This window comes from Pecten maximus, chromosome 13 (assembly GCF_902652985.1).
Source record: "Pecten maximus chromosome 13, xPecMax1.1, whole genome shotgun sequence".
Taxonomy (NCBI): domain Eukaryota; kingdom Metazoa; phylum Mollusca; class Bivalvia; order Pectinida; family Pectinidae; genus Pecten; species Pecten maximus.
In genome coordinates, this window is record NC_047027.1 from 32,825,290 (window position 1) to 32,841,292 (window position 16,003).

The 16,003-nt window shown below is 36.8% G+C and overlaps 1 protein-coding gene and 1 long non-coding RNA gene across 2 annotated transcripts; both read left to right on the top strand.

Annotated features, from left to right (window-relative positions):
• Window positions 1–4,488: 4,488 nt before the first annotated feature.
• On the top strand, window positions 4,489–8,748 carry LOC117341233. Its single transcript, XM_033903088.1, has 4 exons — window positions 4,489–4,664; window positions 5,317–6,332; window positions 6,735–6,921; window positions 7,557–8,748. Exons 1-2 carry the CDS (start codon window positions 4,497–4,499, stop codon window positions 6,127–6,129), a joined length of 981 nt encoding a protein of 326 aa, XP_033758979.1. The 5' UTR covers window positions 4,489–4,496; the 3' UTR covers window positions 6,130–6,332; window positions 6,735–6,921; window positions 7,557–8,748.
• Window positions 8,749–9,059: 311 nt separating this feature from the next.
• Window positions 9,060–13,899, top strand: LOC117341234. Its single transcript, XR_004535590.1, has 5 exons — window positions 9,060–9,220; window positions 9,518–9,669; window positions 10,030–11,998; window positions 13,487–13,520; window positions 13,789–13,899. It is a non-coding gene; the product is annotated as an uncharacterized LOC117341234 (long non-coding RNA).
• The last annotated feature ends 2,104 nt before the right edge of the window (window positions 13,900–16,003 follow it).

The window sequence follows — 16,003 nt, forward strand, 5'->3', positions numbered from 1 at the left end:
TCTAGAATCCTGTTGATTATTCTAACGAGTAGATATGGGGCAAAGGTTATGTGTTTTGGCAGCGAAAGTAACACCATTGTGGATAGATGTCAACAGAATATATTCTAGTTTATATTGACGAAATAGCTGACAAACAACTTTGCAGTTGTGTTTTTTTTCAAGATTCTTTTTGAAAATTAAAATTCTCTGCGGTGAAGTTATAGGAATCAGGTTAAGAAGCAACAAGTTGCTTAGATGAAAGTAATTTCTCAATCGTAGTTAATCAGTATGCTGAAGATATCTTACTTATACATAATGGTTCAGAAATACCAGAGGAACAATGTACAGAGGTTTGTCTACTGGGACTCGACAGTGAGGTTAGGGATATCTTGCAGAGGTTTGTCCATTTATGACTCGTCAGTGAGGTTAGAGACATCATGCTGAGGGTTGTCAATCTAGGACTCGTCAGTGAGGTTAGGGACATCATACAGAGGTTCGTCCTTATAGGACTTGTCAGTGAGGTTAAAGACCTCTTACAGAGGTTTGTCCTCCTAGGACTCGTCAGCGGGGTTAAGAACATCATACAGACGTTTGTCAATCTGGGACACGTCAGTGGGGTTAGGGAAATATTACAGAGGTTTGTCCATTTATGACTCGTCAGTGAAGTAAGGGACATCATGCAGAAGTTTTTCCATGTGGGAATCGTCAGTGAGGTTAGGGATATCACACAGAGGTTTGTCAATCTAGGACTCGTCAGTGAGGTTAGGGACATCATACAGAGGTTCGTCCTTATAGAACTTGTCAGTGGGATTAGGAACATCATGCAAAGGGTTGTCAATCTAGGACTCGTCAGTTAGGTTAGGGATATCGTGTTGGTTTGTCCATCATGGGCTCGGCAGTTAGGTTAAGGACATTATACAAAGGTTTGTCAATCTGGGACTCATCATTGAGGTTAGGGATATCACACAGACGTTTGTCAATCTGGGACACGTCAGTGAGATTAGAGAAATCTAACAGAGGTTTGTCCATTTATGACTCGTCAGTGAAGTTAGGGACATCATGCAGAAGTTTTTCCATGTGGGAATCGTCAGTGAGGTTAGGGATATCACACAGAGGTTTGTCAATCTAGGACTCGTCAGTGAGATTAGGGACATCATGTTGGTTTGTCCATCATGGACTCGTCAGTGAGGTTAGGGACATTATACAGAGGTTCGTCCTTCTAGGACTTGTCAGTGGGATTAGGAACATCATGCAAAGGGTTGTCAATCTAGGACTCGTCAGTTAGTTTAGGGACATCATGTTGGTTTGTCCATCATTGACTCGCCAGTGAGGTTAGGGGCATTATACAAAGGTTTGTCCATCTATGACTCGTCAGTGACGGTATGGACATCATACAGATGTCTGTCAATTTAGGACTCGTCAGTGAGGTTAAAGACCTCTTACAGAGGTTTGTCCTCCTAGGACTCGTCAGTGGGGTTAGGAACATCATACAGAGGTTTGTCCATTTATAAATCGTCAGTGAGGTTAGAGACATCATGGAGAGGTTTGTCAATTTAAGATTCGTCAGTAGGGTTAGGAACATCATACAGATGTTGTGTCATCTTGGACTTGACGTTATTCTTGGGCCCGAGGTTTTGATATCAAGAAGGGGATTCAAGAAACCCAAAATTACTTCGATATAATGGCAAGCACAGAAAGAGCTTTTTATTTTTTTTTCTTCCGTATCTTCATCGAAATATGTTTATCAGGATAACTATTTATACATTGCTAAGTGTTCGTTCTTTAGATTTTTATTACAAAATCGTTTATTCATGTGGTCGTACAAATATGAACACACTTAACATTACATTAAGATTACCTCGTTATACGATATAGATTTCCATCTTAAATGACGTTACGATGTAAATCATTCAGATAAATCAACTCGCAGGAAAGATATGGCGAATGTATGTTTCACATTTAGCATTAATTTAATAGTTTGTGTTAGCCAATGCCAAAACCAGAAAGATCACTAACTGAAATAGAATGACCGTTTAATTTATTGTGCTCACTTTTAAAAGTATAACTACCAATTTGTTGCTAGATGCGACTAGCTGATTTTAAGGTCCAGAAGAGTTCGCTTCAATGCATGCGTCTTCAATAATAGAAAATCACTACCAAGTTGTGTTTCTAGATATTTCTAGTTGATTTTAAAGGTTCAGAGGTAGTTTCTTACGGGAAATGTCATCACTTTCAAAATATTATTACCAACCTGAGTAACAAGGCATTACAAGTTGTTTTTAAAGTTTATGGACATTCACTTTAGTTTTTAATTATTTTTTTGTCACATTACCATTTCATAACAAACGATTCATACACAAGGATTCAGAACAAGTAAAAATTTCTAACCAGCAACTAATCAGTTATAGAAGGAGGACAGAGGAAGTTATGTAGAGCAGAAAGGAAAGACATAAAGTAGGTAGATTAAGGGAGATCTAAAAGAACACTTTAACGTATATATCTACAAATACAAAATACTACTTCCAGTAAATGGTACTATTGTAATAAACATATATTCACCAATCGTCAAGCTATCCCCTTTTTTAAATGGACCAGGGATCATCAAGTGTTGGTCGATATATAACATATAAACCCAATGTTTTTTTAAAAGAAAAAAAATGGTACTATACGAACCCTTAAATAAAACAACTTATTTACATATCAAATATATCGACAACTCTAAAATGGCAAACTATTCTAGTTTTGACATGCTGATTAGGTGGACTTATCTGTTAAAATGTTGTTTATTTGTACTCTGTAAAGAGAACAAATCCTTTGTTGATTTAAAAATTATTGTCTGATGTTCAATTTTAGAAAATACTGATATAAGTCAATACTCGAAGTATTTGTTCATATGTAATGAATAAATGGAATATAAAAAGCAATTAGTTTATATATTCGTCCACCTAATAATGTTATACCACAATATCGATCTCTCAATGGTTTAATAATTGATTATTATATATTTCAGCATTTGCATGGATAGTCATCAAAACTAATATTTTCGAAGGTCCACCGGGAACAGCTGGAATAACAGGCTTCACAGGTCCTACAGGACGAACAGGTTTCACAGGCCCTGTGGGACCAAATGGTAATACCGGACCTATAGGAGAAACTGGTCCCACAGGGCCTACGGGACCAAAAGGAGATCGCGGTTCCTCCGGACCTACAGGAAAAACTGGTCCCGCAGGACCTACCGGACAAAGTGGGCATTCGGGTCCAACAGGACCTAGTGGACCAAGTGGACCTACTGACCCCGCTGGTCCCACAGGAGACACAGGACCCAAAGGACCCAGAGGACCCAAAGAACCCAAAGGACCATGAAAATCATTATTGAAATAGTGTTGTGTTGCAATACAGACATAATATCTACAATATTTATTATGCTGTGGTCACTCATGTCTTAGATAACGTAGTTTAAGACACTCATAAAGAACCACGGTATTAACAAGTTAAACTACGTTGAAGTAACTGAAGGAAGGTTACACTATCATCAATATTCAAATATATGTAAATATAAAAGAAAACTTCACGGTGTCCAGTAACATATATCTAAATAAGATTGAAATACGAGTATATTTTAGCTAAACCGCTTCAATTTCTAAATATTTATAATGGGGACAAAAACCAAAACGAGATTAACGTATTAAACAACGCTACAGTAGAGTAAACAACGTTGATTTATGCGCAGCTACACTGAACAACACTATAATTGGGTAAACAACATTTGACTGCGCGCAGCTACACCGAGCAACGCTATGCTAAGGTAAACAACGGTAAAGTACGGGCAATTTCACGAACTCAGGTTAAACTATGAGAAACAAAGTTCATTTTAGCACGTTCAAGTATGTTGAAATAAAGGTACTTTAATAGCGTTGCAGTTTGTTATTTTTGATACGTAAACTACGCAATCAAAGGCATGCGAGACTAATGCTTTAGGCGTTCCCCTTATAAACACGTGAGTTGGTTTTAAAGGATTTGTGCAGTCAAAAATGATAAATTGATTATAGGCAGGGCATACCTTTATTTGCGTAATAAAATATCTCTCCGGGTTCAATGCGACCGAGATAACGGGTATGCCGACGATATCCAGGTCAAATTTCCTGACCTTCTGATTATGCATATTTTCTGACCAATAAACCGGAAGTGACGCAATTATAGTCCGCGGGTAAATGTCATGCTGCAATGTTTACATACCTGATCGCTGGAGAGTGACGAGTTTGTATGCGCTGTTTGTGAGATTTAGTGGACGACTGTACTGTGTACACAGCTATATTCTTAAATGAGTGGACTTAGCAATATCAAATATGGTATTTTGTGCTGCTATTGGCTGTTCTAATCGTCTGAAGAAGGGCAGTGGGATTTCATTTTTCAAATTCCCGAAGGATGCATCCCGGAGGAAAAGATGGGAACATTTTTGTAGACGGGCAGATTGTTCTGCCTCAGTTCATCACACGCTATGCAGTGAACATTTTTCCATGGACATGTTTGACTATCATCCAGAAAAAATTATGAACCTAGGAATGGAATTTACCAGAAGAGCTAAACTGAAAGACAGTGCTGTTCCAGACGTACATGTACGTGATGCCGAGAAAGCATTCTCATCGCCAGCCCATGGTGCTTTTGCGAAACGCCGGAAAGCAGAAGTAAGTAATATAAAGATAATTGTATTTTGTGATATTAAAAAAAAAATAAAATAAAAAAATAAAAATCTGAAGTGCCCCCTTCCCTTCTAATTTTAATTGTTCTGTGTCTGTATATATATAATTGTCGCTGGAACCGCAAGACCCCTCCCCCAATCACCTTGTTATTAGTTCCTTTTCAAATATAATAAAACAATATTTGATGTCCTTGCTGCTTTTCATAAATCATGGTACTAATTTAACAGAGGTTATCATTTATACAACAGTTACTAATTAGGGCACAACCAATCAAATTAAGTAGATTACACATTTTGTAGTAATGATTTTAAAAGCAAATTAAAGTTTGTTTTAAAACTTCGTCATCATCTGGCGATAGTCATGTGATTATTTGAGATATATAGTGTTCTGTTAGTCAATAATATAGTCTTGCTCCAATGATTGTAATATTTTACATAAATCAAAACTAAATGGTTTTCATTATACAACTCATCAATTCAATTTCATGAAATGACATGACGTGTATTATTTTTGATCAGTACACTACATTTATAACTACAACATGCAGTGACTTACATGTTTCTTCTTATTTTTAAGTGTAACTGTGACAAACTGTGTCTGAACAATAATTCATTTCAATTGTCTCTGATCATGATAGGTCTTGGTGGGAGCTTTAGAAGATCACACAAGAAAGATATCCGAAAAGGAGAACATTAATTTGGATTTGATCGACACAAATGATGATCATGGCATTATGGAGGATCTGTGTACGATGAACAGACAGGACTGTGCGACAGATACAGCAAGTTTTGAGAAACCGATGACGGTAACTAAGAGTGTGCAAGTATCTATAGACAGAAAACCGGCTCAACGGACAAGGAGGATCCAGGTACGTCCACAATTGAGCAATTCCCAAGTGAGTCGTGGTATCCAGTGCTCCCTCATTGCAGCTCCTCCACTCAGAAATGATACTGTAAGTCATTCAGATGATGACAGTTCAGATGACAACATGGATTGGGATGACATTTCGAGTGAACATTGTACTACAAGTATTGATGGCAGTGAGTATGATTCTGATATCGACAGTGAAGATGATGATGGTGATGATGATGATGATGTGGAGGATGATATGGACATGAATTATAAACTGGCAAGTGACAATGACATTTCATCTGAAAAACAGTTCCTTGTTTCAGAATCTGCCCTTAACAAGGTTTTGTCTGTGTGTAGAACATGTGGAGGACATTGTGAAAATGTTGTCAAGTTTGCTAAAGGGACAATGGTGTGTGTGGCCTCGGTTTCTTCTCAAGGTCATGTGTTTGAATGGAAATTCAGACATGCCACAATTCTATGCCATGGAGTAACCTACTTGTGTCATCTGCTGTGTTTTTTAGTGGGGCAAGCTTTTCAAAAACAGTGCAAATTTTTAATCATATCAACCTACAAATGTTCTCCAGGAGGACTTTCATGACCATTCAGTCTGCATACTTGGTACCAGCAACAATTAATGTAGTGGAGACAACTCAGGCTGAGATGCTGGAGAAACGTGTAGGTCAAAGTTTAACTTTAGGAGGAGACTGCCGATGCGACTCCCCAGGTTACTCCGCAAAGTATGGGTCGTATTCCCTCATGGACCTTCAGACGAATGAAGTCCTGGATGTACAACTGGTACAAGTAAGTATTTACTTCATCCAAATATTAACATGTAGAAAGTAATTTGAATTTATAACTTTTTTATATATATGTAATGTTGAATTTGAGGTTATAAAAAAAAAGTTTAATATTTGAATAATCATAATAATGATGAATTGATATATATAAATCGAATGAAAGTATAAACTTCATCTCCTGTACAGAACATATTAAACCTATATATATATAATAATGAAAAAAAAGACTTTGCAGCTAAGCCTTTCTGCCCATCATATATGATATATACATATGTATATAATGAAAGACTGAAATGCCAACTATATGATGTGTAAAACTTCAGAGGCCAGCAGTACATGTTCATTATCAAGTAAAGTTTATTTATACGTGTATGTTTAATTAATTTACTGTAATTCTTTTATTCAGAGTAATGAAGTGAAGGGATCAACTCACATGGAGCTTGAAGGCCTCAAACGGTCAATTAGCCACCTGTAGGAGAATGACATCAGTCTCAAAACTTTGGTCACTGACAGACATGTGATGGTAAAGAAGTTCATGAGGGAACAACATCCTAACACTGACCATTACTTTGATGTGTGGCATGTTGCCAAAGGTATATATACAACATAGGTTATGGCATGAAAATGCCATTTTGACATGGTGCAGATATGCATCATAAAAAATATACCATATATAGCCAGAGTTTCCTCTATTCCTAACATCATAATTTGACATTTTGAAAGATAGTGACAGTTACAGTTATTATAGGACAGGAAGTCTAAGTTTGGTGCAAAGGTCAGAGGAAACTTGGGACTTATACATATTCGGTTGATAACTGAGATAACTGATGATATGAGTCATTACCTGGTATATAATTAGCTTTTTATAATTAGTCCCCAAGTTTTGCCCAGATAACTTTTAGTTCATTTAATTTTGCACTGTGTATGAACCAAATACGTTATCTCGTCTTGGCTTTATACATCCAATACTAGTTTCTTGTCACTGATATTTCACTACTGGTATGTGACTTACTGTAGGTAAGCCTATACTTGTCTTGGCTTTAATCACATATCCGAGACATTTCAATTTGCTGAATAGTTTTTGTTGTAATTAAATTTCACTTTAATTAATACACAATAAGAACAGATACAATTATGTTATATTTCAATACATTCATCTGTAGCCAGGTCATGTTTATCTATATTCAATAAAGTTGACTACAGATAACTAATGATGCTCGTTATATAGATAGGTGTTACAAAGAAGCTTGAAGGATGTGCTAAAAAGAAAGGAGGAGAGGTTATTCGACCTTGGATCAAGTCAGCCAGCAACCATATGTAATGGACTGCCATGTCTTCAGGCGATGACTGCGACCTAAAGAGGGCTAAGTCGAGCTCCCTGGTGAACCATGTTGCTGATAAACATGAAGGTCACTCTGGGTAATAATTGGCTATTTCTTGTAAGTGAGACGAGACTCGAGCTGGGCGCTCGAGCACATGTTTGTAAGCAGTATTAGCACTTCACAATGTTGTACAGTAACAATATCATATTAAATTGTTGACAAAATGTTAAAGGAAGACCAGTAGTAGGTAATATTTCACTGTCAGTGAATAATATACTTATATTTTGTATTTTGTAAGGGAAAGATAAAACGTAAGGTCACGTAGGTCACGTTTCACTTCCGGTGTCACCGGAAGCTTCCTGTAAAATGTAAACATAGTCTGTTGTAAAGAGAAAGTAACAATAAGTTTGGTCTGGCAGGCTCCGTGGAGGCAGAGTGATGGGGTGAACGTGAGGATGGGGACCTGACCAGGACAGCGGGGCATGACTTAGGCCAGTATCAGCTCTAGGCATCTTCATGGGCGAACGACCTGTATACTGTGGCAGTTTGAGTGTACGTCGTACAGCTGACCACACGGACCATCCCTCTACGGCTCATATATCTATGCGGCACTCCAACGTAGACGGCGATACACCTGGGGTTCACGCACCGAGACTCTCTCATCTTGCTGGAATGCGGTAACCAATACAGTGGCTTCCAATATGTGATGTTCTGAACTGAACTGTGTATTTGAACTGTGTACTGGAACTAATTACAACCCTTTATTCTACGGACACGGAATTGAGTTGAATTATGTGACATTCTAGGGTAAATTGAATAGAATTCTAATATTAATTCATGAAAAGTATTCATGGTAAGGTTATACGCAGGCTAGTCAATAGTTTATCATACTGGTAATTTTGTAATATGTGGTAAAAGACGTTGTGTATGTTTGCTCTAGTCATATTGTATCATTGAAATACTTAGTGGCCACAGCAGCCAGTATTGTTATTTTTCCTATCTGGCGTGTGGAAGTAAATCATTAGGGATGGAATTCCTGATATTATAGTACTTTACTTATGTTGAATATTTGTATATAAATTGTTACTTGAAAATTTATCTCTGGGTTTGTGTATTCCTTTCACTTGGCACCAGACCTTCGGCTAACTCTACACCCACATTGCCAACATGGTCCCACTGATAGAGATTGGCTAGAAAAAAGGTAAGAAGCTGCAATTTGCCATATTTTGTAAACCCAAAATGTGTCGTGTTTCAGTATTACTGTAAGCTCATCAAGTTTTCACCTGCTGTACTTAAATGTACACATGTAATGCATATTTTAGGTGAATTAGAGAAAAAGTTCTAAAACAAAAACAGTGTACTGTTAAGTTTATGGATATTGTTTCTCACTAATTTCAGGATCCAGACCTCACAAGATGTTGACAGCAGTTGTTCAGAGTCCATACCTGATGAAGGACATTGGGAAGCTCTCTCCTGTCCATCAAACATATGGACTAGAAGTGTACCACAATATTGTGAATCACTTCGCCTCTAAGAGCAACCACTACTTCTACACATCAATGCTCGCCAGGTATGTTTTTCAATCTGTTCTACCTAATTCACACACTGACAATACTTACAAAGATACATTTATTGAAATGATAATACTAGCTTTTATGGTTAACAAATAAATGTAAAGTCGAGGATGAAATGGACGTATTTTTTAATGTAACTATTGTCCCTGTTTACTATTCAATTACACTAATACCAAACTTTATGGCCAAGCAAAATGTGAACTTGTAAAGTGAAATTTAAATTAACACTGTTGTTTTGTTTTTAAATCTTTTAATCCCCCCCCCCCCCCCCCCCCCCCCTTTTTTTTTTTTAGATTGTACCTTGCAGCCATGCATTACAACGAGAACAGCAACAACGCCAAGGCAGTGACCAAAGATGGATAACAGAAATGGCAGCTATCATTTCCAAAGGCAAAGAAAGGAAGTGAAGTCGTCGTCAAACCATGCAAGACTCCACCTACATATGGTAAGTTGAAAACTTTTGTTTTGGATAATGGATTCATAATTTTTTTTTTTACATGGTCTAAAATTTAAGAATGTGGTTTATAATAAAGAAAATATTTGAAGTCTGTGTGTAATGCCAATAACAAACACATCTACATTAATAATGCAAAGTGTAGAGTTAAATATAACTTTTATTCAATAATTTCAATTCTAATAACTTTGAATAAATAATAAAAACTTAGGTCAGAGTGTTTAGTGTACTGCATCGATATCACCGATAAAAAGTCTCTGGACAGAAAAAATAACATTGTAATTTTATTTAAATGATTCTTGGAAAGATTTTTTTCTGATCTTTAGCTGATATCCTGATTTTATGTTTCAGGCTATGTTGCATTGCTATTGCAAGCTGCCATTGACAGAAGACTTGATGTCCCCAACCACCTAGCTGCATCACAGGAAGGGAAAAAGATCATGGGAGAGATACCTTCACCTATCACTCACTCATTCGTCGCTGTTGACAAAAGTGAACTCATTCAAAACCACCGATCACGCTTCTGTTAATATTTGTTATAAACGTACACTACAGAATACAAAATACTTATTTGTAACTTTCCTTGTAGTACTTACCCTTGAGGTCCTATAGCATCTTTGACAGAACAACATTTTTGACATTTCAGTTGACGCGTGTCTCATCACTTATTACATTGGATATTTTTTAACATATAACAAGGAGAACAGTTCATCAATTACAATATGGTTTTATTTTTTTCAGGTCTATACCAATTACAAAAGAGGTAACACATCTTATTCAAAAATAGTTATCTCATCAAATACAACTTCACGCCTAGACAATTCCATTTCATAAGCTATTGATCCAAAACAAAATAAAAATCAAAACAGTTCTTTACTTCTATATTGTCCAACAGATCATCATTAATATTTCTTAACCACCTGGTGGTCCTGAACTTTTAACATTTTTAAGAAAACACAATTATTATAATGCTGTGTTTGTTTTACTTAATTTTGCCAATATTCACAAGGCTTTTATTTGTTTATATAAAAAATTGAGAAAACTAATAGCATTTACCAGAAACATGACTACAGCAGATTATTATCGGACCAAATTAATGCACAGAGCTCTTTTATTATCATAATTATTTTAAATTAGGTGAGGGTGAATGGCTGACATCACATCTGTAAACATGAAATCTAAACGTAATAATTAGTACACGCCTAATATATAACACCAACCGTAGGTCAGTGGGTTATCACAGATCAAGTGTATACATATGATCATAGACCCAAGATCTTAAATAGACCAAGGTTAATATAACATGACAAATTAACATCAGTCATCATTAAATTTTATAGGAACAAAACAAAACGAGATTAACGTATTAAACATCTCTAGAGTAGGGTAAACAACGATAAAGTACGCGCAGCTACACTTAACAGCACTATAATTGGGTAAACAACATTTGACTGCGCGCAGCTACACCGAACAACGCTCTAGTAGAGTAAACATTTTTACTGCGCGCAGCTACACTAAACAACACCATGCTAAGTAATTAGAGATAAGTTGACTTAAAGAAAACAAATATCAAATGTAGTGTTTACTCCCATACATGCAACAACAGTGCCGATCCTTTCAGACTCATTACCAGAATTTTGATCAGTACCCAATGCACATTTAATAGGCCATAAGCCAAGTCAATGAAACACACAAAAAAAACCTATTCTGTTTACAGTTCGAAAAAGCGAATATCTTTTCGTCACTATGATATTGACAACTATTTCTTATTTGTATTGCTAATTATATCAACAGGACCAACAAAGAAATAAATAATGGGGAAAAAAGAAATAAAAAATATAAAACTGAAGCCCTTATCAAGTGTAGAGGGAACTCTTTATATGTATTTCAGTATTTGTAATTAATGTCTTTTAACGCATAAAGCACATGTTGATTAATCACAGAATGTACCCACTTTCCCCGACATGCCGACCTTCTATTTGGCTACTCTTATTTTCCTCGTTACTCCCCCACTACCATGTTCGTTTACAATCCAGGCTGGACAAATTGAAAAGTACAACCAGAAGATTGAAAGAAATTTGATAATTTATTTTAATAAAGGTAGAAGTTCCGTAACAAAAGGTAAGGGGCTTTTGAGGTAAACTAACATATCTAGAAAACATCTGTAAAACTAATTCTTTCTTGTTTGGTTCATAGATTTCCTACAGTGAATTTGTTTGTATGATGTCTACCAACTTTCCCTTCATAAAGCTCCAAGGAAATATCCGGGACATAACTAATGCCTAAAGGAACTACGGAACCAAGTGATTCATCATAGACGGTAATGTTAACGTTTACTACTGTACTGCTTAAGTGGAATTTTCAACACTGGTCTACCAGCCATAATTTTGGAGAATGTCATCGCGGAAATCTGTAAAAAAAAAAAATGATTAAAACTTTTTACCAATTTGAATCTTTTATATGGGGACCACCATCTTGTATTGAACTCAGCACCAAGCATTCATCTAAATTTACAACAAAATACACACTTAATTAACTCCTCCTGACAAAAAAAGGCTAGACAAAAAAAAACCTTTTTTTCTATATATTTTACATCTACATGTATTGCCCAGCCAACATATAAAACTTTGGAAACTTCTCTCACCCAAATATCCCATTAGTAGGCCCCGATGCATTCACCTTCCTATTAAATCTTCTGCCCAAACGGGGATAACCCACAATCTATTTTTGATTTGGTTCTGTGGTCCCTACACGTGCCGTCAGAGTGCAGTAACAATACGACTACAATATATACATGTTGTATATAATTTGAGATTAATACCATCTAAATCTAAGTTGAGCAGCTGGGAAATTTAAGGTAAAACCAATCGTATCCTCTAAGTCTGGGGATTGCCTAAACTACTTGCCACGCTCAGATCGCGGCACCCGTTCATATCACGCGCTGTCACCGCTCCCACACCCCTAATATAATCCAACTAATGACAATACACGTAAGACTTTACATCCCACAGCATCACGTGACAAACCATGAGCTTGCCTCTTGGCTATTATCTATGTAAATCCTCACTTAACTAACACTATATTCGCTGTAATATACACGTGCCTAGGCTCTAACGTCACCCATGTACTAACTACGGACCGAGGTAACACAGTCCTGATTCTTAGTTGATAACTAACCCGTGTATGACTGGGTCTAAATCTCACTATTTATTTTTATTATGAAATTTACTTGGGAACTATTTGAAATTGTAAGTGGTATGGGGACATAGGGCACCAGAGTGTCCCCGTTCCGGAGACTGCTGGCACTTACTAGGTAAGTGGTTGGCTCACCAGTCCTGTCAGTCTTTCGGAAAACGCACGATGCCCGAAATATAAATCCGGCGCGCTATAGAGACGATGGCTATCGCTGCTTGTTGCGACCTCGGTTCCACCAATCACGGCAAACGTCTCATATCATGAATAATGGCTGCCTATAACGCTATATTTGAACTTCTAAGATGTAAACTGCCCCGTACGCTTAAAATGGTCCCACTATCATCGTAAATATATAGCGATAAAAGCAAGTAAGCTTAACAGACATTAATCCTAACCCTGGCTGGTCCTAGATTTGTACCTATAGCCTATACTTATCTCTAGCTGTATTTGACAAGACTGTTCCCATTACACTAACATTAACCCTATCACAATGCTATTTAAGAAGGTACAGGTTATAGAGTGCAGGACATGAAAGACGTTAAATGATTGGATGAAATTTGACTGACGTGTAGCGTACATTTGCTATAAAACGGGCTTCCTTTATTTCCTGTAGGGTAGTCTGTAGCCGAGTACAAATTTACTGTTAAGTAAGTATTACTGTTTGAATTTTTATTTACATATGAAGGTCCATTGAACAACAATTTTGAATACTAATATTCAGCAAATGGTCAATTGTTAACTTGTCACTATACATCCTTTAATCATGCTAAATTGAATTATATTATTTTCCAGGCTAAACTTGCTAAAATATATTTAAATTGTGATATTTCCAGCTACAACAATTTACTAAGATGACCTTGTTTGCTCTTTTACTTTTCATAGTTTAATTGTCCATCTGCTTTCCTCATTTAATAGATTTTCGGAAAGTGGCGACCATGTCGGACCAGTTTTTTCCGAACGTTTCACTGTTCGGCTTTCCGAGTGGATTGTCACCAACATATCCACAAGCCGGTATCATCCTGACTATCTGTGGTAAGAAATGTTTAGATTATTGTCTAAAATTGAACCAATTTCATTATTGTAAGAAAATTGGAAATGCTACGTGTTTTGGCAGTGAAAGTAACACCAGTCTAGATAGACGTCAACACAATATATTCCAGTTTATATTGACGAAATAATTGGAAAAAACTGCAGTCTTTTTTGTCAGGAAGTTTTTAGACAATTAAAATATTGTAGAATTGATAATTATTTAATGCCAATAATCTTTATCCACCATCATCACCATCTTCAATCATCATTGATGATGATGATGATGATGATGATGATGATGGCAGTATTGAAATGTCAAGGAAAAAGACAACCGGAATGTGAATATTCCATAACTTTATTTCTGCAGCCAGTCAGTGACAAGGCTAATGTTTTGCAGGAAAATACCGAAGATAATTTACATAAAGTATCATTTTCAAAACGTCCGAATTCGTGTGGGCTCACAGAAAATTGGGGCTCAAAGTGGGAGCATCTAGAATGAACATGGCAACCTTAATATTGTAATTGTAGTAAAACAAGAGGCCCATGGGGCCTGTATCGCTCACCTGGTTGGATTAGACCAAATGTCGAAATAATGTTCATATTCAATTTGTTTTATTTGTAAAACTCTAACAATGCTATACATGGTTATAGTGTGGGAATCCGAACTGCTTTAAAGATTAATGAAGTCCAGACTCTCTCAGGTCTGAAAGACCTCAAGAATTGTTTATAGAACATGCATTCATCACTTTATGACTAGTAGCGATTTAAAGGAATTACCTCTATTTCACCTATTGGGCCCCGTCCCTTTGGCCCTTCGGGGGTCAGAGTCACCATTTATGCAAAATCTGTTCCCCTGTTTCTGACCAAATTGGGATCAAATCCATTCATAACTTGATGACTAGTAGCGATTCAAAGGAATTACCTCTATTTCCCCCACTGGGCCCCGCCTTTTTGGCCCCTTTAGGGTCAGAGTCACCGTTTATGCAAAATCTGTTCCCCTTCACCCAAGGATGTTTCGGACCAAATTGGGTTCAAATCCATTCATAACTTTATGACTAGTAGTAGCAATTTTAAGGAATTACTTCTATTTCCCTTATTGGGCCCCACCCATTTGGTCCCTCCGGGGACAGAGCCACCATTTATGCAAAATCTGTTCCCCTTCCCTCAATGATGTTTCTGACCAAATTGGGTTCAAATCCGTTCATAACTTTATGACTAGTAGCTATTCAAAGGAATTACCACTACTTCCCCCAGTGGGCCCCGCCCTTTTGGCCCCTTTAGGGTCAGAGTCACCGTTTATGCTAAATCTGTTCCCCTTCCCCCAAGGATGTTTCTGATAAAATTGGGTTCAAATCCATTCATAACTTTATGACTAGTAGACATTTAAAGGAATTACCTCTATTTCCCCTAGGCATGTGGGTTAATGTTGCGTCCCGTTTTGTTGCTCATTGGTGTATTCATGTAAAATATACAATGTTGTACATTGTTGCAACTTGTAATTCCAATGACGTCACATTGTTTACAGATCCCGCGTTGTGTCTGCACTGCCTGACACGAAGGCTTCATTGTGTGTTTTTTAGTGTTTTTGTTAGTTTTCTGATAATTCAATTGATCAGGTATGATTAAACAACCCCAATCAATATGAGGTGTGCATGTAATTTTAAGTTTAAACGGCATGTTGCGAAAAATACTTCAACTTTCACTTTGTCAGTGCATTCGTGATCGCAGCTTCGATCGGCTGTCTATGGCAACGACGAGGACGGTGGTTTTATCACAGTGACGCATTTACAAACTTGCATGTGTACAGCCGAAAACTTCTAACTCGTAACTATTTTACCTGCACAAAAGTGCGTACTCTTCGAATGAAACATCGTCAAATATTAATGAATTAATTCAATTATCGGCCTCTTATTAAAGGTCAGTTTATAACTGCCGTTTGCATACTTAATATGAAGATGTAAGAATGACTTTCTTACTTTCTTAAGCCGTAGCAAACCTAAGTATAATCAATTTTTCGTAAGACGTAAGATAAAAATAGTTGGATCTACAATGGGCTCTAGCCAATGTATACGCCAATTTAATTGTATTCGCCGTACTACTA

Excerpts from the sequence above, each read along its gene's own strand:
- LOC117341233 (XM_033903088.1), top strand. The coding sequence starts at position 4,497 with ATGGACATGTTTGACTATCATCCAGAAAAAATTATGAACCTAGGAATG. Across the intron at positions 4,665-5,316 it reads CGAAACGCCGGAAAGCAGAA|GTCTTGGTGGGAGCTTTAGA; the intron begins GTAAGTAATATA and ends TGATCATGATAG.